Source organism: Notamacropus eugenii, chromosome 5 (assembly GCF_028372415.1).
Source record: "Notamacropus eugenii isolate mMacEug1 chromosome 5, mMacEug1.pri_v2, whole genome shotgun sequence".
Lineage (NCBI taxonomy): Eukaryota > Metazoa > Chordata > Mammalia > Diprotodontia > Macropodidae > Notamacropus > Notamacropus eugenii.
The window spans coordinates 48,287,093-48,310,256 of record NC_092876.1 but is presented as its reverse complement, the minus strand read 5'-3'; the positions used below and the strand labels follow the sequence as shown (position 1 = coordinate 48,310,256).

Here is a 23,164-nt window from a genome sequence, read left to right as displayed (position 1 = left end):
AGTAAGAGAAACTAGGAAAACTCTCCTCACATCCGCAGTGTCCCAAAAGGCTTCTTGAAGTTTTGAGGCATTAAAGCTTTGGGGACAATGGGTATAACTGCACAATGTTCTGTTTCATTCCAAAGAAAGTCTTTACATTGGTAGTGTTACAGCTATTGTTATATGTGTGTGTGTGTTATAAATACATGTATAGATACATATAATTTTTTTAAAGGTAAAACTGAACATCGTATCATTTTAATGACTGAGTGTGGCCCTGGGAGAGGAGAGAATACAGCTTCCCTCCTCCTCTGCAGGGGCCATCCCACACTTGGTTACTATGCCAGTTAATTCTAGTGAAATGCCTTTCCTTTCCTCCTCCCTCTTGTACTTATTATTTGTTCCAGGGGATGGCTCAGGAAGGTAAAGAAGCCAGCTGAGGGGAGGAGAGGCATAGGAATCAAACCCCATCCCCTATGCCTTCCATGGAACCCCCTTATTGAGCCCCTTCCACAAAGCCCAGATGAATGCCTCCAATCCCGTATCTCGAACCGGATTAACGGTCAGGACCCTGGAGGTTTTATTTGCTTTCCCCATTTTCCAGCTCATTCCTTCTCAGAAATACATCAAGGTTTCTTTGGAGCCGTGTAAAACTAAAATCATCATTTTTTTTATTTAACAAAGTACACACACACACACATGCTACCACCACCCACCACATTCTTCGCCTCCTGGACTGTGACTGAGTTTAGCAAGAGGCAATACAGGACCCGGCTAAAAATAGGCAATTTCCCGCTAAAGTAAGACAGGCTGAGTGGATCACATCATCTCCACTTCCCAGTGGGGAAGATTGCAGAGATGCTACAAGCCAGTGAGCCCCGGAGGGGACCCTGTCATACTACACAGAACAGGCATCCCCTCTCTCCTCCGAGATCTAGGTGATTAGCATTTTTGGCAAGATACCCTATCGAGTGTCCCCAAGCCAAGTCTACCACACCAGCCTGCAGAGGCTGACCCCCTGGTCTCTGAAAGAGGTAGGAGGAGCCTTTATTCCCCTTGTTGTTTGGTCGTTTCAGTCACATCTGACTCTCCGGGACCCCATTTGGGTCAGTCAGCTAATATTTAAGTACCTACTATGTGCCAGGCATTGTGTTAAATGCTGAGGATATGTGCTGTTATTCAGTTATTTACGACTCTCTGTGATCCTATTTGGGGTTTTCTGGGCAAAGATAGTGGAGTGGTTTGCCATTTCTTTCTCCAGTCCATTTTACAGATAAGGAAACTGAGGCAAAGGTGAAGTGACTTTGCCCAGGGTCACACAGTTAGAAATCTCTTTATCCCTCTATATTACCCTTATTCTGAGCTTTGATGGACCTCTCAGGACAGCCACAAGCTAACCACATATCTGAGACACCCAAAGAGACACTGGGAAAATTCCACACACATTCAAACCCTAACCCCTTTTGCTTTGGGTGGGACACAGTGGGTTCTCCCACAATGGACAGACATGGATGGCTTGGCTCTTCCTTGTAGACCTCATAAGCTTCCTCCCCACTAAGCTCCCTCCCATTGGACACCTCCTTTCTAGTCATCCAGACTGGACACCTCTGAGTCACCCTCAACTCTTCTCTCTCACTCACCCCACATACTTAATCAATTGCCAGATCTCATCATTTCTATATCTCTGCGTCTCTTCCTCCATCCCTGACTCTCTCTCCAGACCCCAGCCCCAAGACGGGGCTCTTTCCTTCAAATATGTTTCCAATCCATCCTCCATCTGATTTTCTTCTGGTGAGGCCCTGATCTCAATCAAAGGTTACTTCATCCTTCTCTCATCCTTTCTAATGTCTCTTTCTTGTTTGTTTTATAACACACATAATTATTCCCACAGTTGTACATGTACAAAATTTATAAATAAGTAAATGGGGAAGTATGATCAAGATTTTTTTTCTGGCTGAGTCGAGAAACTTTTTGGGCCATCCCCACCATCTTTCCAGGGAAGATGAGGATTCCTGCCAGAAGACCTGGGTTCAAATCCTGTATCTTGATAGTATGTGTTAACCTCTCTCACCTCATCTGCAGAATGGGAATCAAGGTGATTACTAAGGAATGGAGAAGGTAGACTTGTTTTCTCTTGTTTGTTTGACTTTGGCTAACAGGCCTTTTATAACCAGAGAGCTCCAAACAGAAAGCTCTAGCCCATAGGGCTAATAATACTTGCATTAGTCAAAAGTGGTTTGCACCTTTCAAAGCTTTGTTAACAGGAAAGTAGTGGAAGGCTCTTTATCTCTGGAGGGAATTTCCATACCAGGGAGTTCCCCAACAATTAAAAAAAACAACACAGGTCAGGCCAAATCTTAATAAGGAATAATAAAAAACACTCTTGTACTACTTTTCAACTTTGGAAGGCACTCCCCCACCGTCCTGGGAAGCAAGCAACACAAGTACCATCTCCCCTACCCAAATCAGGCTATCCAGACTCAAAACTGTGATGTGACTTGTCCAAGGTCATACAGCTGCTAAGTGATGGAGTCAGGACGAGAACCCAGTCTTCCTGACTCCAAGGGCCAGCGCTCTTTTGACTACAACACACTACCTACCTCTCTATGGCCAGTCTTCCCAGGTATCCCCTGAATGAATGGCCAATAACTAATAATAGCTAACATCTATGTAGCACTTAATTATGTTGCTTTAACATAATTGTACTGCTTTAAAAATATTCCATTTGATCCTCTCACAACAACTCTGGGAGGTAGGTACTGTTATGATGCCCATTTTATAGTAAGGAAACTGAGGTAGATAGAGGTGAAGTGACTTGCCCAGGGTCACGCAGCTACTAAGTGTCTGAAGCCGATTTGAACTCAGGTCTTCCTGATTCCGGGCCTGAGTTCTATCTACCTAGCTGCCCCAATAATGTGGATTGATTTGAGCAAATGACCCATTAACACAATCATAGGAAAAACCAATGAGCATTTACTATGTGCTAAGCACACTGGAGACAGAAAATGTAAAAAAGAAATATTTTAGGTTCCATAGTTAGACCTGGGAGAAACCTCAAAGGTCACTAAGTTTAATCCCCTTATTTTTCAGATGGGGAAATTGATTCCAAGGAAGTTATAGGATCCTAGAGTGAGAGCTGGAAGACGTCAAGTCCACTCTACTCCATTTTACAGATGAGGAAACTGAGGCCCTGGGGAGTCAAGTAATTTGCCCAAGGTTACACACATATTAAGTAGCAGAGTTGGAATTCAAACTCAAGTCTTCTATCATCATGCTATACCACAGTGGGAGGGGGCATTGCTATTCTGCTGTATCTGACTCTTCATGACCCCATTTGGCATTTTCTTGACAAAGACACTGAAGTGATTTGTCATTCCCTTCTCCAGCTCATTTTATAGATGAGGAAACTGAGACAAATAGGGTCAAGTGACTTGCCCAAGGTCACACAGCTCAGAAGTGTCTGAGGCTAAATTTGAACTCAGGTCTTCTTGACTCCAGGCCTGGCACTCTATCCACTTCTCTACCATCTAAAGTGATCAGTGAAGATGAGTGTAGGGCAACAGAAAGCTTACTGGATGGGGAATCAGATGGGTTCAAATCCCCACTGGGGCAAGTCATTAAAATCTCCATGGTTTTACTTTCCTCCTGGGTCCAATAACAGGGTTAGAACAAATGGCTTTGGAGGTCACTTCGAGCCCTAAAACTCGCCCCCCATAGCAGAAATCACCCCTCCAGGTGCCCCAGGCAGCCCCCTCCTCCATGCTTCCCACTCCCAAGGCCCTTGGAATGCCAGGCACCAGCCATTCAGGAGCAGATAGCAGAACTAATGAGGTTCTTGTCCCCTGGCTCCAGTCAAGGCAATTAAACCATGCCATTGATGGAACATTAGCAGGGAGCCATTGTCTAAGCACACCAGGGCAGACAAAGAGGCTTCCCCTTTTCAGGGTCTTAGAAAGTAGGAGAGGTAGGGGCAGCCCAGGGGGAGAACAGCTCATTATCAGGCAATCCAGGCCCTGGGCCTTGATGGGCCAAGGGCTACCGTTGTCCTTCTAATTGTGCCCATGCTGGCCACCTCAAATCAAGCTGAGGGGTGCAGGGGGCATGTTTAATGACCCAGCAGGCAAATAACTCACTCCTTCATAAAGGGGTTCACAAAAACCCCAAGACTCACAAATCCAGCCTAGACTGTGTGAACGGAAATAGATGGAAGACATGCATAAAAGCAGAAAAATGAGAAGGGATTACGGCACACTAGCTAGACAAGTCAGAGCTCTAGATCTGAAGCCAGGGACTTGGCCTAAGTTCAAATCTCCACTCTTGGCTCTCAGTTCTACTACCTACTAGCTGAGTAACCTTGGGCAAGTCATTTCTATTACCTAGGCCTCAGTTCCCTCATCCATAAAAAAACCAGGAGGTTAGACAGGGAGGGTTTCAAGGTCCCTTCCACATTCAGATCTATGACCCAAGGAATCTTCTACTTCAATGAAGAAAATCTCAGTATCTGCCCCATATCATTCCTATCTCTATAACAACAAGCTTCTATTAAGTGTCTACTATGTGCCAGGAACCGTGCCAAGTACTGGGGATACAAAAAAAGGCCAAAGACAGTCCCTGCCCTCAAGAATCTCCCATTCTAATAGTGAAAACAACATGGAAACAAATCCACATCCACAAATCCACATAATATATGGTACTGCATTATATCTTTATTATATATGATATAGAACACACGGTACCTATTTATATTTATATATACACAGAAGAATACATATGGGAGAATTATATGTATATATCATATACATATAAAATAAATTAAGAATAATATCAGAAGAAAGTTGCTGGAATTAAGGGGGATCAGGAAAGGCTTCCTGTACAAAGTGGGATTTTATGAGGCAAAATGCCATCCACATCCAGAGAAAGAACTATGGAACTGGAATGCAGAACGAAGCAGACCATTTTCTCCTGCGTTATGTTTTGCTTTGTTTGAGTTTTTCTCATGGTTTCTCCCATTCGTTTTAATTCTTCTATGCAACATGACTAATATGAAAAATGTCTTCTAGGGGTAGAACCCATATAAGATAGAACACTGTCTTGGGGAGGGAGAGGAGAGGGAGGGGGAGAAAAATCTAAGACTTGGAAGTGATTATAGAAAACTGAAAACAAATAAATGAATAAGATTAAAAAAAAGGAAGTGAGGTTTGTAGCTGGGTCTTGAAAGAAGCCAGGAGGAAGAGATGAGGAGAGAGGGCATTCCGGGCACGGGGCACAGCCAGAGAAAATAAAGTCAGGGGAGTGTCCCTGGCCCTGGATCACATGGTATATGAGGGGCGGGGGTAGTAAAATATAAGAAGACTGGAAAGGTAGGAGAGGGTTAGATTAGGAAGGTTATCGAATGCCAAAACAGCTTATCTTAAAGTTCCATTCTGTCTTCCTCTCCAAATGCTGCCTGTTTTTCAAAGAACTAGTTCAAGCCCCCACCTCTTAAATAAGAACTCCCCATCACCAGAATTTCTGCTTTCTCTGAAATATTTTAATTAGTAATTTATTATACATACATAATATATATTTTATATCTGATTAGTATTTTAGTTTTATACAATTTAACATCTGTTTTCTCATTGTGTGTTCACTAGAAGACTAAAAGTCATAAGGTTCCACCCCAGCATCAAAAAGTATCTCTAGAGTTTCTGTTGCGTGCGACCTGGGAAGTCACTTAACATCCATGGACTAGATAACCCCAAAGGTACCTTACTTAGAAGATCTCAAGTCATATACTCTCTCTATGTCTCAGTTTCCTCCTCTGTGAAATGGGATGATATCTAGAGCACTACCTACCTCAAAAGCTAGCAGAAAGTTTCAAAGTTGATAACAAAATGCTTTGGGCAACCTAATATCCTATCTGAATACGAGTCGTTACTGGGCTGAGACAATACTCTTTGTTACTTCATTCATTCATTCATTCATTCATTCGTTCGTTCGTTCAGGAAGCTAAGAAGTAGTCAGGAGGGAAATAAAATGTCCCTTGTAACTCTCTGATGGGGAATTTAACAAAAGGATAAAAAAGAAAGACCTCAGATAAGAGACAGTTACCAACACCACCTATTAGGGCAATTCTGAGTTGGTTGCCCACTGGGTGCCCAGTCCAGCCACCTGCAAGGCAAATTATCTACAGCAAGAGAGAATTATCTATAGCAAGAGAGAGAAAGGCTGAAGACAGAAGGCAGGGGAATGGTGTCCATTAAGAGGGAAGACCATTATCTCCCCAGACACCCAGCTGCTGACCCTAGATAAGGTTAACAGCAACCAATAATGAATAAGTAATTATCACCAGAAGCTTTCAAAGGTAGCCTACAAGAAACCCAATCCCTATCTCTCCAACCCCCTGGTTTGAACCAGCAGCACTGACAGGGCGTCAAGAAGAAAAGGAGCATGCAACACAGACATCCTGTCATCTCACCCTGGTTCAATTCAGTGTCTGATCCCAAAGAGGCTCACAAAGGTGTTCAGACCCATTTATCACAGGCAGCCCACCCAGGAGTTCTGCCCCTGCCCCATCCATCCATCCATCCATCCATCCATCCATCCATCCATCCATCCTTCCTTCCTTCCTTCCTTCCTTCCTTCCTCATGTGACTAAGACTTCTGTACACAGATTTATAACCAGGACAGGGTGGGAGCAGACAGGTGTCTTCCATTATTAGGGGAAGATAATACTTCCCTTATCAAGACCACAGTCAGAAAGGCTTTTTCAAACAGTACTAGGAAGTTAGAAGAATTGTAAACATCCAACATCTTCCCCTTCCCCAGGGAGAAGAATTCACTCCAAAGAAACTGCAAGACCCTTTATCAGTTAACTCCACAGACAGCAACCCAACTCATATCTGAATCGCCCTGTCATCCCACTCACCTCCTTGTATAGAAAGCTCTGGGGGAGACTGTAGGCTTCTATCTTTGGGGGGCCAGGGGGGGGATGAAGAGTCACAACCTGTAATTTCACTGGGAGAGAGGGGAAAGACTCCTTTCATCAGTGAAGACTAAGATTTCTGGCAATGCAGAGCTAAAGGGGTCATCCAGGCAAGGTTATCAAAGGACAGCCTTATTTACAGGCTGACTCTCAAATGCCTAAAGAGTCTGCCTAATTCAAAGGGTGTTTTTAAAATTTCTTCTAAATGGTTCTAAAGTACCTTGCAATTTCCCATTCTACAGCCTTGGTGAATCTCCCTTTGACCAAGAAACTCGGCCCTCAAAGTTCTGCCACTTAGGCCCTGCCAGACCCAGCATTTCACAAACCTGGAGTATTAGGTAAATGTCTGCCTTCATGTCTTCAAGCTTTAAATGAGGTTGGATCAGGCGGCCTGTAAAAGGTCCCTTCCAGTCCTAAGGAAAAAAAACCCAAACACACAAAAACTCTGAACCTGTAATTAAGGGATTCACATAAATTCAGACAGAATCAGCAGCAGATCATAAAATCAGAGATTTAGAGAAGGGAGAGAAGGAAGGAAGGAAGGAGAGAGGGAGAGAAGGAAGGAAGGAGAAAAGGGAGGAATTACCATTTATTAAGCACCTAATCTGTGCTAAGCACTTTATAAAAATCTCATTTTTACAACATTCCTAAAAAGTGTTATTATTATCTCCATTTTATTTGAGGAAACTGAGGCAGCAGAAGGTAACTGATGCCCTAAGAAGCTAATCATCAACACACAGTCCACAACATTCCCAAATGCAGTCTGAAGTAGATTAAAATATAATTGGAAAATATTTAATAAATAAAAATGTAATAAAATAGACAATATAACATTTTTCAAACTAATTCATCATGTGACCCTCAGGGATCATTTTGTACCAGTTGATCACAGCTCCCCTCATTTCACAGATGAGAACACTGAAGGTCAGACAGGTAAAACTGCCCAAGATCACGCAGGTCGTAAGGAGGAGGCGGAATCAGGATTTGGACCCAGGTTCTCTGCCTTCAAATGTAATAAACCAGAGACTGGCCTCCATAGCTGCCATCTCTCAACCCAGAAGTCTTCCTTTTCTATGCTAAGGCAGTGTGGTCCAGTAGTAAGCAGAGTCAGGAGGGCCCAGGGTTCCAGCCTGGCTCTGCCTCCTCCAGGTTGCAGGTGGAGGTAGGCGAACTGAGCTAGATGTTTCTAAGGTCTCCCAGGTGTGACCCTCTGATTCTAACCAATGGCCTCAGATCGGATTAGAGACCTCTCACCTCATCCACAAGATGAACAAGCCATTCCTCCAAAGTCCAGAATACACACGTTTGTCCAACGCTGGCATCGGCCAGACTCCCAGGCTCCTTCAAACCCTGGCTCACCTGTGAATAGTTTCACCCTCTCTGCCAGCTAATTAGAGAGGACGGCAGCCCCCAGGGTGAAGGAGGCCTGTCCTGGTGAGGAAGTGTGGAGCCCTCCATCTTATTATACAGCAGGGCAGAGCACACAGCTGCCCCTCCAAGCCATCCAGGAGGTTGGCGCTATGAATAATAACTGAATGAAGAAAAGGAAGCAGCTGGCAACTTGGAGTCAGAGGCGCTGGGTTCAAATTCCAGCCCTGCTATATATTACCTAGACATATAATTTTGGATTAAGTTAGTTCAAATCTCTGGGTCTCAGGTTCCTCATCTGTAAAATGAGAGGGCTGGATTCCTACAGCCTCTGAGATCTCTTTAGTTCTGAACCTCTAACTACTAATTGAATGACTGATTGATTTAACACATTAGGGCAAGGATACACCTGCTTAAGCTTTATGCTTCTCAGAAATCCATGCAGAATTTACCATCCAATCAGCAAATGAGTACTAATTATGTGTGCCTACCAGGTGCCAGGTGCTGAGGATTCAACGACAAGTCGGTTCCTGTCCTCGAGGTACAAAATAAACATTCAGTAATGGGACAGGACTGGCAGCAAGGTGGTAGTCCAGTGGGTATCGTTTTCATTGGGGTGTGGAGTCAGAAAGGTCCAAGTTCAAATCCAACTCATAAACTTACTAGCTTCGTGATCCTGGGCAAGTCACTTGACCCCGATTGCCTCCCCCCCCAAAAAAAAAGGAATTCTCTGTTGTATAGGGAGCCATCCAACATTTTATGAGAAGTCCTATAAACGGGACTTTTAATTTAAAGGGAAGGAAAAAAACCCACTCCCCTTCCTTACACACTTCTCATCTCAGACTTTGTGGCCTTCTTTCCCTCCAAAATCTCCTACACATTATGGAGAGACTGATTCAATTCAAACATGTATAATTAAGCATCTACTGCATGTAAAGAAAGATGATAAAAAAGCACACAGTTCCATCCTCAAGAAGCTTCCCTTCTGCCCATACCACATATATAGAGAAATATAATAAAAGGTCATTTGAAGAGGGAGAGAATAATGACCACTGGGCCACAACTATCAGTTGTTTGGCCTTGTTTTAGTTATTTATTTTACTATACCCTCTTCCAAGAAGTTTTCCTTTGCTTTGTCCTCCTCACAGGAGCTGAAGGACCTGGGGCCAAAGAAGTTTATTGGACTTGCCCAAGATTACAAGCTTCCTCCAGCCCTGATCCCAAATCCTTCATTCCATTGTCCCACATGGCCTCTCCTAGGGTCAAGGGACCCAGAAAGCTCAGCAACAAATAAAATATACTTTAAAATATAAACTTACTTTAAGTAAAAACATGGAGTGAGACATAAGAAGACTAGGGAAGGGGCAGGGGGGAAGGGTTGGAAGGCTTTGAACTTCAGACAGGTTTTTTATGTTTGATCTTGGATGCAATAGGGAGTTTTACTGGAGGGAAGGCTGCCATGATCAGCTTGATTTGCAGTTGAGTGGGGAAAGACAGATGCAGGGAGGTCTAGCAGCAGCTATCCCAAAAATCCAGTTATGAGCTGATACGGTCTGAACTAGAGTCGGAGCAGTGTTAGGGACAAAAGATTGTACCCCCAGTACAGCGTTTAGCACATAGTAGGTGTTTAATAAATGCTTACTGAATTCAGCTGGGGGGGTGTGGTGTAAGAGAGGAAAAAGGGACACCAGCAATGGGACTAATTCAGGTCAGAACCCCAGACGCTAATAATCTCTCTCACCTCACCCAAGCTCTTTGATCATTCCAATAAATGAAAAGACCAAAGCACTAGAGGGGCCTCCGGGCCTCAACACAGCCGGTTAGTTCAGAACATTCAAAGGTTTGGTTTTATTCTTACAAAAACAAGCTCATCAACAGAGATGAGGAATCTTTCTCCCATTTTAACCTTTCCCCTTCCTGCCCTTTGAGAAACAAGGAGTGCGGGGGCCCAGAATACATTGGGATCCAGTGCTGCTTCTGATATGTCAGCTGTTGTGACTCTGGACAATAAGCTGCCTCAGTTTCTTATAAAATGTCTATAAAATGGGGAGACTAACCCATCTCCAAAAGGCTTTGGAAACACTAGATGCCAGTCTAGCGGAAAGATCTCTAGAAGGAGTTAAGAATTTGTTGTTTTTGTGGTTTAGTGGGGTTTTATTTCGTTTTGTTTTTCATTTGTGTCCAATTCTCTGTGACCTTCTTGGCAAAGATACCGCAGTGGTTTGCCATTTCCTTCTCCAGCTCATTTTACACATGAGGAAACTGAGGAAAACAGGCAAAAAGTGACTTGCCCAGGGTCAGAGGCTGACTCTATAGGTAGAAGGGATTCTTATCAATGTCATCAATGCAGTTCTTAGAAAAAAAATTTTTTTTAATTTTTAATGAAACCAAATTGAAGGCACTGGCATTCTTGGTACCAAATAAGTCCATGACTTAAATGAATAACCATATTTTTTAGATAAGTTTTAGATAAACTATCTGTGCAGCTTAAGGACCTAGAAGACCACATATGACCTCGAGGCTGCAGGTTCCCCACACCTCTGACCTAGATTTTTTGCAAGGAGGCATGTACCCTCCATCTGCAATGTCCTCTCCCTTTAACCTGTGTGCAAGTGCCACCTCTGACACCCCGGACCTCCCTGATTATCTGGGCTCTCTTTCTCTCATTTGAAGTTACTTTACATAAATATACAGAATTTTCAGAATGGATGTGGGAATTTTTGAGACAAGGGACCCCAGTTCCCAAGAGCAAAACCATCTCTTCTTGTCCCATTCACCACAACTGTGGATCAAGTGGGAAGCCTGCCTGGCCTTCTGGTTTACTAGCAACATGTCTCACAAATTAAACAGAACTAGATTAAACTTTTAGAACTGGCCTGCTGGTGGTTCCCTGAACATCCCATCTCCTGCCTACATGCCTTTGCCCAGGTGGGCCCCATTATCCAGACCTTAATGTCCCCTCCCCTCCCCTTACACACTCCCTAGCTTCCTCCCAAGAGCATCTTAAGGTACCACCTCCAACTCCAGCAAGGCCTTGCTCAACTGGACAGTTGTGAATGAATGGCCTCTCCCTAAAGTATTTTTGTGTCAAATCTGTACCTACATATCTGTACATAAATCATACATCCCTTGCCCTCCCCCCCCATTACATAAGCTCCCTGAGGGCAGGTATACTGTCTTCATTATCTATAGCTCCTGGCACATAGTAGGTACACACCAACAAATAGGGAATGTACTTGTTGAAACGAATTTCCCCAACCCTTTTCCGCCTTTGTAGACATGTCCCTTCTTGCACACTGATGTCACAGATGTTTCCTTTCATCTCCAAATCTAGTGTAGAGCACAGCTTTTTACACAGGCACTCGAAAAGGCACCTTTCTTCTATTCACCCCTAGTCCAATGTTTTTTGTTAATAAAACAAACAAACAAAAAAATACGATTTCCATATTCCCCTGCACCCAACACTACCACAAAACCGGATGTCCATGAACTATGCAAGGAACAAACTTGATTAGGAGATAACTGTCAGAGGGATCTTTCCAGATTCTGGGAGGCAGGAAAAGATGATTTGTGCAAAGTTTTGGATGTGGGTCACCATATGCAGTTTTTTAAAGTTATGGCAATAAATGTATTTTTTTTTAAAAAAAGCAGCAAACTTCCTGAAATTTTTAGCAGTATGTAGTATATAATTTGCAGCTTACTGGAGTAAGGTGATGTCAATCAACTAGTATTTATTAAGTACCTACTACATGTCAGGCACCGGTGATAAGTGCTGGGGATTTGTTGTTTTTCAGTCCTGTCCGACTCTTCATGACCCCATTTGGGGTTTTCTTGGCAAAGATACTGGAGTGATTAGCCATTTCCTTCTTCAGCTCATTTTGCAGATGAGGAAACTGAGGCAAACAGGGTGAAATGACTTGCCCAGGGTCATCAGGCTAGTAAGTGTCTGAGACCAGATTTGAACTCAGGGAGATGAATCTTCCAGACTCCAAGTCCCCACCACTTACAGATGAGGAAACTGAGGCAAGCTCATTGTGGATATGAAGAAAGGCAAAAGACAGTCCCTTCCTTCAAGGATCTTACAATCTAATGAAAGGAAACAACCTGCAAATAACTATGCACACACAAGAGATATACAGAGTATAATGGGAGTAATCAATGGAGGGAACGCCCTAGGCTTAAGGGGGATCAGGAAAGGCTTCCTGTAGAAAGTGCAATTTTAACTGGGCCCTATAAGAAGCCACAAGGCAGAGATGAGGGGGAGGGGAGAGCAGTCCACTTAGGACCTGGAATAATCTCTCCTGGCTCCCATCAGGCTACTGGATATTTCTACAGTTCTTTTCTGGGTAGTATCACAGATTAGAGTCAGAAGAGAACCCAGAGGTCAACTGTAGCCTAACCTCTTCCTTTCACAGATGAGAGAATTGAGGCCCAGGAAGACGAGGCGAATGACTCAGGCAAGTTCACGCTAAAATGCAAAATCAGAATCTGAATACAGCTCCAATCACTGTGCTCCTCTGACTATACCAAGCCATCTCCTCTGTCTTTGACTTTGAAATGTATTCTCCTCATCGGGCTAATGAAAAAAATGAAGTTCTGAGATCATTAAGTGACTCATTCATAATGAGAAAATTTGTGACTTTCAGGGGAGATGCAAACCCAAGGTCCTGATTCCCCAAGTCCGCTATTCTTTCTACTGCACCACCCAGACTCTTAAGATAGATACTCAATCTCTGAGCTTGGAGTTTTCTTCATCTGTAAAAGAGGATGTCAGGGCATCTACATCATGGAGCTGTCAATGAGACAACAGACAAAGCATCACAGGATATGAGTCTTGAATGCCAAGTAAAACAAGGAGAAATCAATAGTCTCACTCACACCAAAGATATCACCCCTCCCCCTTACAGAAGAGTAAATGTCAAGGGCAGCTAGGTGGCACAGGGAATAGAGCACCAGGCCTAAAGTCAGGAAGATCTGACGTCAAAGCAGACACCAGGCTATGTGACCCTGGGTAAGTCACTTAACCCTGTTTGCCTCAGTTTCCTCATCTGTAAAATGAACCAGAGAAGGAAGTGGCAGACCCTTCCAGTATCTTTGGGGTCATAAACCGTCGTACATGCCTGAACAACACCAACAAATACCCCTGGCACTTAACATAATATTTGGCACATAGTAAGGACTTAATAAATACTAGCTGACCTGCCCAAATGGGATCATGAAAAAGTCAGATACAACTGAACAACACCAAAAGAGAGGCTCAGAGCCCAGTATAGCTCCTTTCATTCTACATCCCTCTCAGACCCCAAAACTATGTCAAACAAACAGAGCTAACAGAGTGGAGATGGAGATATTCAGTGACATGGGCTGAGGGGAGGGGAGCTAGAGAAATTCTGAAATGTCCCAAATCTAGTGCCTGAACATCCAAGAATTTTATTTCAATGGATCCAGGCTATTCAAATCTCAGGCTCATCCAACCAGATGTTCTAGCGATGGAAACTGTCAAATCAAAGAAAGAACCCACCCAGAATGATTTCCATAGTTTAAGACTTGTGTGCATTTGGAGGGAAGCAAGAAAAGTGTCATTCACTTTACTGAAGGTTTCTTTTAAGTAACTAGGCTTCCTAGAGCATTTAAAATGCAATTAGACTTAGGAAAAACTCCATCTACATAGATACAATCTTTCAGGAGGAGTGCTCGGGCAGTACACCAGTATTTGTCCCTTCCAAGTTCAAAGCCACAAGTCCTAATTGTTCCAATTCACAGAAAATGTATCTTTCCTCTCCCTCCCCAACCCTTCCCACCCAACCCCCCTTTTTAAAGGTGCCACCCAAGTAACATTTCTCATTGAGAATTCAGTAGAAATCCCCCAACCAAACTTGAGAGCATAGTATGAAGTTTTCAAAGAATGGCCCAGGGATGGATTCCAGTCCTGAGCTCACAGACACTTCAGGATGAAACAGAAGAGGACCAGCAAGTGCTAAGGGCCTCTTCTTGTGGGGCAGTCTTGAGTATCTGGGGAGTTTCGAAGTGAGCTGGAATGTCCCCAGTGGCTCAGTAGGAGAAATTAAACATCTATGCTCATTTCACCCAATAGGACTGAGCTGGATCTGCTGAATGACATTCCCCCTCTTCTGAGAGCCAAACCCACACCAGCTCAGAGCTGACTTCGTGACCCATTTAGAGTCACCCGCCATTAAAAAGATAAACAGTAGTCAAGGTAGGGCTCGCAGAATGACTAGGAAAGCAGAGAGGGCCCTTAGAAATCATCCATCCAGCCACTGTGCTTTGCCGATGGGAGAATGAGCCCTACAGGGTGGATAACTTGAGTGAGGCCACACAGCTTACTGGGAGAGCAAAAAGGAGTCTCCACTTGCAGGGTTTCTTGTGACCAGCACCACAGCCTGACTCCAGAGTGACGGGTCATAAGGCACCACAGCCTGACTCCAGAGTGATGGGTCATACATGGGGGGGAAGAGAGGATTCTGCTCCACCCTAGCCCTGGGAAAGGAAGCCATCACCCTGTCTGTGGTCATAAGAAGCAAAAGAAAATCAATAAACAAGCATTTACAAAGCCTTTATGTGCCAGAGACTGGATCAAGGCAAAAGAGATGTTTGACTGTATTTAGGACTTCTATACTATACACAGCAGTGATGCGGGGAGGGGGGGGGGAGGGGGGAAGGAGGGGAGTCCAGTGGCACAGGGGCAAGGGTGGGAATGTGGTACTGTGGAAAGAGTTTTTGGACTTGGGTTCAAATCCCCAGGTCTGCCAACTTGCTACTTATGTGACCTGAGTCCAGCCCTCACCGGACCTCACTTTCCTTCCCTGTAAAATAAGGAAGTTGTATTATGTGACCTCTGAAGTCTCTGTCAACTTTGAATCTAAAATCCTTGGCTGCTATAATCTCCATGATCCCCTGACAGTTCACCTCTAGGCACCAATGAATCAGCCTAGATGATAGGATGTTAGATTTACAGCTAGAATGGACCTTGGGGTCATGGAGTTCAACCCACTCATTTTACAGATAAGGTAACTGAGTCACAGAGTGCTTAAGTAACTTGCCCAGGGTCATACAGTTAGCATCCCAGAAGTTCAAAATTGTAAATTCAGTACTAACTAGGCAGCCTAAACTACTTGCAGTTTTCCCAAAGGTTGGTGGAAAGCACTCATCCAAACGCAATGGACCATATGTATCTATAATTTTGTTCTATTTACTTCTCTGAACAAGGCAATAAAATGGTTAGCTCCTCAAGAGAAGAGACTACTCGTTTGTCTCTGTGCTCTCAGTAATTAGGACAGTATCTGGGATGCATCCAGCACTTAAATGAATGTCTGATTGCTGACTGACCCCCTGGCCACCTTTCTATCCTCCTGGCCCTCCAGACTCTCCTACTCCTCCTATTTTTAATGTTAAAATTAAGTTTTTTTTCTGACCATCAAACTTTAGTCATCCAGAAGGATGGTGCTTTTACAATGAACACCTGTTAAAACTCAACTCATGACCAGTCACCACTGACGCTGGAGGGTTTAATTAAAATTACTCACTCAGGAAGCAGCAAATGCCAACTCAACTGAAAACTATATATTTAATTTGGAGAGAGAGGGGGGGGAGGGGGGAGGGAGAGGGGGGGGAGGGGGGAGGGAGGGGGAGGGGGAGGGGAGGGGGAGGGGGAGGGGAGGGGGAGGGGGAGGGGGAGGGAGGCTCAAGAGATTCTCTCCTTGTGGAAACCCAGAGCATCCCCTCCTCCCTGCAATTCGGTGACTTCTGGATGGTCCTCCCTTCACTGGAGCTGGAAAGGCGGAGGACGCCAAGACTCCAGCAGCTTTCTGTAACTGGCAGCCTAGGGTGTCTCCCGAGCAGTTGTTACTACGGACTGCAACACATACACACACTTCACTTCCTTAGTGAGCTGGAGGAAAATCTGAATTCTCCAGTGCTCAGGCCAAGCGAGCTTTGCGACTCTCCAGCAGACCAGCTCGGCCCTACCTAAGCTTTCCCTGCTCCAGCCTCTCTCTTCCTCTCCTTGGGATTCTCTGTCAATCTCTCCTATCCCAAATGTGCAGAGGGGCTGCTGAGCGCTTCCAAAGAAGCAGTGTTGTCGCAGGTTTTTTTCTTTTTTAATCAGTTCATGCTTTTTTACAAAAAGAGGTGGAGGACTGGTTGTCTTACAACCCTTCCCTCTTTGCCCCCAACTCCCTAAAACTCTTTAGGAAGCTGGGGTTCCCCAAGGCTGAGCTTAACAGCAGTCGAACCTGACAGCTGGAGGGTTAAAGTGTTTCAGCTCTGCCCCCAATATAGAAGAGATCCGTTCCACCATCCACACCCGGAGACAGGACCCCAAGCCACTCCCGGATTTCAGGATTGGGCATTGGCCAAGGCTGGAGAGGGGGTGTGTGTGTGTGAAATTAAGTATTCCCTGAGAAACTTTTTCAGAGGTGATTACCGGACCCCCGAAGTTTCTACTTGGGCAGGGGAAGGGGAGGAGGTAAAGGTACTTAGAGATCTCGGCCACCCTGCACACATCACCTACCCCCTAGTCTCTCTCTAGAGATACAGCTAAGAGGAAAGAAGGGGGGGGAGGAGAGGAGAGAGACGGAGAGAGAGAGAGAGGGAGGGAGGCAGAGAGGGAGGGAGAGAGGGAGAGGGAGAGGGGCAGAGAGAGAGAGAAAGAGAGAGAGAGAGACTGTAAAAAGAGCGAAAGAGAAGACAGAGAAAGGGAAGGAAGGGCATAAAGAACGGTAAGGAGGGAGAGCACGACATCACCTCCCCATCCCATTCTCTCGAGAGGTACAGCCAAGAGGAAGAGAGGAAGGAGGGAAAGAGAAAAGGAAGGAAAGACAAACGCAATGAGAGGACATCACCTCCCCACGCGTCTCTCTCAGGAGAAAGAGGGGAAGAAAGGGAGGGAAAGGGAAGAAGAAAAAGAAAGAAGAGGACAAGAAAAACAGAAAAGGAGAGAAAGGAAGGGAAGGATAGAGGGAAAGAGAAGGGAGGGAAAGAAAAGGAGGGGGCAAAGAAAGGGGAAAGAGAGGGAGAGAAAATGAAGTGAGACAGAGAAAAGAAAAGAAAGGAGAGAACGGCCGAAGGGAAAGCAGGGAGAGAGAACGCGCTGCCCAAGTTGGTGAGCACGGTCCCCCGGGGCTTTCCGGAATTTCGGAGGGGTCGGTGGCCAGCGCGCAGACGGACACCCCCGGGCCGCGCGCTGCCGCCCCCACCCCCGGCTCCGGGGCTGCAGAGGTGCGGCTCCCCGGGCGGGGCGCCCCCCGCCAACACCCCCAGCGCAGCCCCCCGGCGGCCGGGGTCGCGGCGGCCGCAGCAGCCACCAGGCGGAGATCGCGGGCTGCGAGGGGAGGCTCCGGAGCCCGGCGGTGCCGCGGCCGCTGCCGCCCCTCGCCCGAGTCCCTCCCGCGGTGCCCGCAGCCCCCCAGCCCCCGGCCCGCTTACCGCTCCGGGGCTCCGCACGGCCAACCGGCGGCCGCCCCCGCGCTCGGGCTCCCGGGGCTGCAGCAGTCCGGGCCGGCGGCCGCCCGCGGCTCCTCGTCCCGCCGAGGGGGCCCTGGGCATGAAGCGGGCGCAGCTCCCAGCGCACAGAGAGGGGCAGAGTCCGGAGAAATCCTGCTCCCCGCGTCCCGCGGGAGCCGTGCGTGTGCGTGCGGGCCCGCCGAGGCGCCAGCAATACTTCTATGCAAATGTGGTTTTTGTAACTGCCACCGAGGTGCGGTCTCCTCCGAGGGCACGCAGCACCCCGCGCGGGCTGTGCCCGGGGCGCCCCAGAGCGCGCGGCGCGCGGAAGGGCGCGAGACGGGCTGCTGCTGGGCTCCCGCCGCCGCTGCTGCCCGGCCGGGCCGGGCTGGGGCTGACGCTGGGGCTGGGGCTGGGGGCGCGAGACGCTCCCCGGGGCTCCTCCGAGGGGGCGCGAGAGCAGCCGAGAGCCGAGCGCCGGCGCGGTCACGTGCCCGAGAGCGCTCAGCTGGGGCTGGGCACCGCCCCCCGCGGCTCCCTCCGCCCCTTCCTCCCGCTGGCGTCCCCGCCTCCGCGGCGGCAGCCTTGGCAGCCACGGCAGCGGCAGCCTTGACTGCCGCAGCAGCAGCCTGAGCAGCAGCAGCAGCCTGAGCAGCAGCAGCAGCAGCAGCGGTGGTGGCAGGGCTAGGACAGTGGGGAGCCTTGGGTGACTGCTGAGACCCGGAGAAGGCTGGCCACCCCCGGAGAGCCCAGAAGCAGCTGGCTTTCTAAAAAAATGCATTATTTTATTTCTCCGCTTTGGGAGATTGCAGGGGTGGGAGGGAAGGTGGAGGATGCAGCGATAAGCCCCTCCGCCCATTGCTGCTTCCAGCTAAACAGGGGCTCATAATAAATTTTTAAAAATTGGAGGAGGCACGAGTTGGAGACTTTGAGCAAACGACTCAGTTTCCTCTCGTGTAAATGGGATGGATAACTGGAAGGGTTTTCAAAGGTTAGCCCGTCCGACCTCCCCATTTTCCAGGAGAGAAAACTGGGTCCCAAGAGAGGGAAGTGTTTGCTCAGGGTTACCCAAGTGAAGTGAGAGGTTTGCACACCCTGAAATCAAAACCATATTCTCCAACCATCCCGTGCACCTTCGACAAACCACAAACCCCACCAAAGTCCTTTTCAGCCCTAACAATTCAAGTTAAACATTTATTAAGCCTTCCTTCCAATCCCACCTTCTACAAGAAGCTTTTCCCAATCCCCCGTAATCCTAGTGCCCTCCCTCCACTGATTATCTCCGATTTAACCCATCTACAACTTGTTTGTCCATAGATTATTTGCCTATTGTCTCCCCCCATTAGACTCCTAGACTGTAGGGATTGTCCTTTGCTTTTTTTTTTTTTAGCCTTGGCCCTTAGCTGTGCCTGGCGCATAGTAGGCGCTTAATAATTGTTTATGGACCGACTACACTTACAATAGAGCTTCCTACCCACACCTACATGCCAAGCTGGGTCAAAAGAAAAATCGTGCAGAAACTCAGAAAGAGGTAGTGACTGAGAGGCAGAAGAATGGGACATACATTGTTGGGATTTTGCTTAGCACTTTTTTCTTTCTTACAAAGGAGAACTGTTGTTTCTCCCTGTTCTGGAAGAGGACAGTGATGTCAGGGAGGTGATGCCTTGACATGCAAGAGAACTGGATTGAAGTGAGGCAGGGCTGTGCAAAGTCACCAGCCTCACTTTCTCCTCCAAAGTCATCTGTATACAGTGGGGAGGTGTAGATTGGGACATCTACAGGTGGAGAGAGCTTTTTGTATACAAAGGACACCAGAATCAGTCATCCCTGGAGTGGAAAGGGGGGAGGTTTCAGGTGTTCTGTAGTTCTAAGAGAGATCCCAGAACATAACCCAGAGTGTTGAATTTAGTGGAAAGAACAGGTGATTTGGTAGGGGAAGACTTTGGGTTAAATTTTGCCTATGCTACTTTCTACCATAGTCACTTTTGGGGGATAGGCCCCAATTTTTTTCATTTGTAAAAGAAGACAGTTAGACTAGCTAATTTCTAAAGTCTCTTCCATCTCTCAAGCTGATAATCTCCTAGTTTGAAAAAGTTGGCAACAAAACCAAAGACTTCCTGTCTTCTGGTAAATTTCTCAGACTTTCTTATCGACCCAAAATGTGTAGACATTAGAATTTGTCCCTGGGGAAGGGTCTCTCCACAGTCTGGAGACTTGTTGTGCAAGGAGGTTTGTTTGGAGGGAGAGCTCTGATGACAGGAGGGGACCAAAGCTCAAATCTCAGTTCTGCCACTTGCTGTCTATCTGTAGCAAGTTACTTCCCTCTTTGGGCCTGGCTGTCCTTATCTGTATGATGAGCCCAGATAACCTCTGAAGGCTCCTTCCAAACCAAATGCAGATCTCTATTTCTTCCAAGGGGTCTTTCCCTTGCCTACCTCCCATGGGATACCCAGCAAAACACTCACTGCATCTTCTCAGCAATTTAAAATATACATGAAGATCAGTCTCACACTGCAAAGGGGTAAACACAGCATCTCCTTGGTTTTCACCTCACCTGCCTTCCTCTGACTTCACTGTTCCCCTCCCCCTAAAAAGCCTGAGGATCTTTTGTGATCATTGACTGTAGAAGCCTTGAAAGGATTATTATAGCCTTTCAAGTCTGGGAGGAGGCAGCTGGATGACTCAGTGGATAGAGGGTCTGGAATCAGGAATTCCTGAGTTCAAATCCAGCCTCAGACACTCACTGTGTGACCCGGGGCAAGTCACTTAACCTCTGTTTGCCTTAATCAAGTCAAGAAAGAAATGACAAAGAAACCTCTCAGGGGGTCACAAAGAATCAGACTGACTCAACAACAAGGTTCAGGAAGCTCTTTGCAAATATTATCTCACCTGATTCTCACAACAACTCTATGAGGTAGGCACTATTACTACTCCCATTTTACAGGTGGGGAGATCAAGGCAGACAGAGATGAAGTGACTCGCCCAGGGTCATACAGCTAGGAAGTGTCTGAGGCTGGATTTGAACTAGTGAAGATGAGTCTTTCTGACCCCAGGCCCAGTACTACTATATCCACTGAGTCACCCAGCTGCCTCCTAAAACTTAAAGGCTACCAGAACACCAACTATAATAATCTTTTCAAGGCATCTACAGTCAATGACAGCGAAAGATCCCCAGGCTAGTCTTTTCTTTTGTCTAGAGACAACCAACAAAACCACAAATGAAGTCCTTACTTATAGGGTTTTCTCATTTCCAAGGTATAAACACTCACACTGAGCATTTACTAATTCTCTCTAGACAGCTGGTACCTGCCAGCTCCAGCACCCTTGAACAGGGAATCCTAACAATCGGTATGGGAGAGGGGAAGTCAGAAATGGGCCCTTGTAGGAACCTTGACTCTTGAACTGAGCTTTGAAGGGACCTAGAGTTTCTTTTTTCCTAAATTGGAAATAGTTTCAGGAGGAAAGCAATAGTATTAAGGAGGATAAGGAAAGACTTCTTGTAGATGGTTGGATTTTCTCTAGGACCTGAAGGAAGTTAGAGGGCAGAAATGAGGAAGGAGAAAAGTCCAAGCCTGGAATTTCACAGCTGGTGAAGATGCCCAGGAGTGAGAGGTGGATGAACAGGAAGGAGATCAATGTAACTGGACCAAAGAGTACATGGGGAGGGGCTGTGGGGAATATAGTATAAGACTGAAAACATAGGAAGGGGCCAGATTATGAGGGCACTGAATCTTCTTCCTTGCTCTGTGGTCCATCTTGTATAATCACTTTGCCTCATTTTCCCCATCTGGTAGGTGGGAAGAAAGATGACTGTAGCACTTACCTCAAAGGGTTATTATAGTGTGATGAAGAATGGGAGAGGAGAGACTCACCGTACCTACCTCGGCAGGGCAGGAGCTGAGTCAACACTCCTCCTGGTGCTCACCAGGGTTTCAGCCTGCGGTTCTCATTGTCTAGGAATGCCAAACCCCAGCCCCAGACTCCTTCACCCCCATCATCAGCAACTCGGTGGTTGGATTTTTAAATAACCAAGTTCTGTTTACCTTCAATCACAACCCACTTCACAATCTGCCCTCAATTTAAAGCTGTTCTTAGCTTTGAAGGGGTGGGGATGGGGGTGGGGGGGGTAGTGTTAAGTAAAGTCAGGAAGCAGACCACTTTAAATACATTCCTCTTGTCCATGGTCTTTCCTGGAAGTCACAGAGGCTAAGCCAGCTCCCAGCCCTCCCTCTCTGTCCTGTTCCTTGAACTTTGGGGGTACCAGGTTTTAAAAAAATACAGGAGACCCCAAGTCCATTGACACAAATAGATTTGTCTGGATCAAATTTTGGCAGCTCTGCCACCTGGAGCCAAGATGCTACTGCCCAAGTTTGAGCTCACAGGAGATGAGGGCTCAGTCTTCCAGAGGACAAGCGAGCTGATCTGTTCCTAAAGGATCTATTTTGGCATGAGGTTCCTAAGTAGAGCTAGAAAGAACCGTAGAGGTATCAAGTCCAACCCCCCTCATTTTACATATATGGAAACTGAGATAGAGAGAGGCTAAGTAATTTTCCCAGAGTAACCCAGTTAATAAATATCTGATGCAGAATTTGAACACAGCTCCCAATATCTCCAAGGAGTGGAGCGCTCATTCTGCCTTTCCTAAAGGACCCACATCTGAAATCTGAGCTCATCATCCAGTTGGGTAAAAATAGTCCAACTCCTTCATTTTACAGAGAAGAAAACTGAGGGCTAGAGGAGTAGCAACTTTCTCAAAGTCACAAGGTAAATAACAGCACGCATATCTCATTAGGGTGCTACAAATGTACCCCACTCCCAAGAAAAAGAGTCACCCCAGCCCTCTGTGCCAGCACCCTATACAATGCCTAAATTTTCCAAATTGATTACCTTGAGATAGATTTTTAATGTTTTATTTTTTCTTTCCTTCCTCCTCTCTACCCACCCACTAAATGGTTGGCTATCTACCTGAAAATTTCCGATCCAACAATGGGCTGACTTCACTGCTGAACAATATTGAGAAATGTGGAGTGAAGATTGTGTACCTCCTATCAGTGTTGATAGTATTGTTTGTTTAAAAAAAAAGGGTGGGGAGATAGACAGAGACTGGGAGAGAGATATAAGCTTGTACCTTTATGACATCACCTGATAAACAACCTGCAGGAATTTGAAGACTGACTCAAAATGAACGTTGAGTATCTGTCTGTCAGGGGAGGCCAACAGCCTCTTCTCTCTTCGAGGAGGGGTTATCCTGATCTTTGGCAATGTCTAGGATGCATTTCATCACCTAAGTCTGCCCAACCTTCTCCACTATTTGATCTACACACATATTCCCAAAAGTGATGGATAGAAATGATTAGTCTCAGAGAAAGTCTAGTCTACTGGAATCCAGAG

At 46.3% G+C, this 23,164-nt stretch overlaps 1 protein-coding gene across 2 annotated transcripts in view; it reads right to left on the bottom strand.

Moving 5' to 3' along the window:
- The window catches only part of LOC140504166 (uncharacterized), a 67,058-nt gene extending 45,792 nt beyond the window's left edge, over positions 1 to 21,266 (bottom strand). The window contains exon 1 of one of the 2 annotated variants that reach the window (XM_072608788.1): positions 17,756 to 21,266. In XM_072608788.1, coding sequence (XP_072464889.1) covers positions 17,756 to 18,632 — 877 coding nt within the window. In that variant the 5' untranslated portion in view covers positions 18,633 to 21,266. The remainder of the gene's footprint in view (positions 1 to 17,755) is intronic. The other variant, XM_072608787.1, reaches the window with a different exon arrangement.
- Positions 21,267 to 23,164: the final 1,898 nt, after the last annotated feature.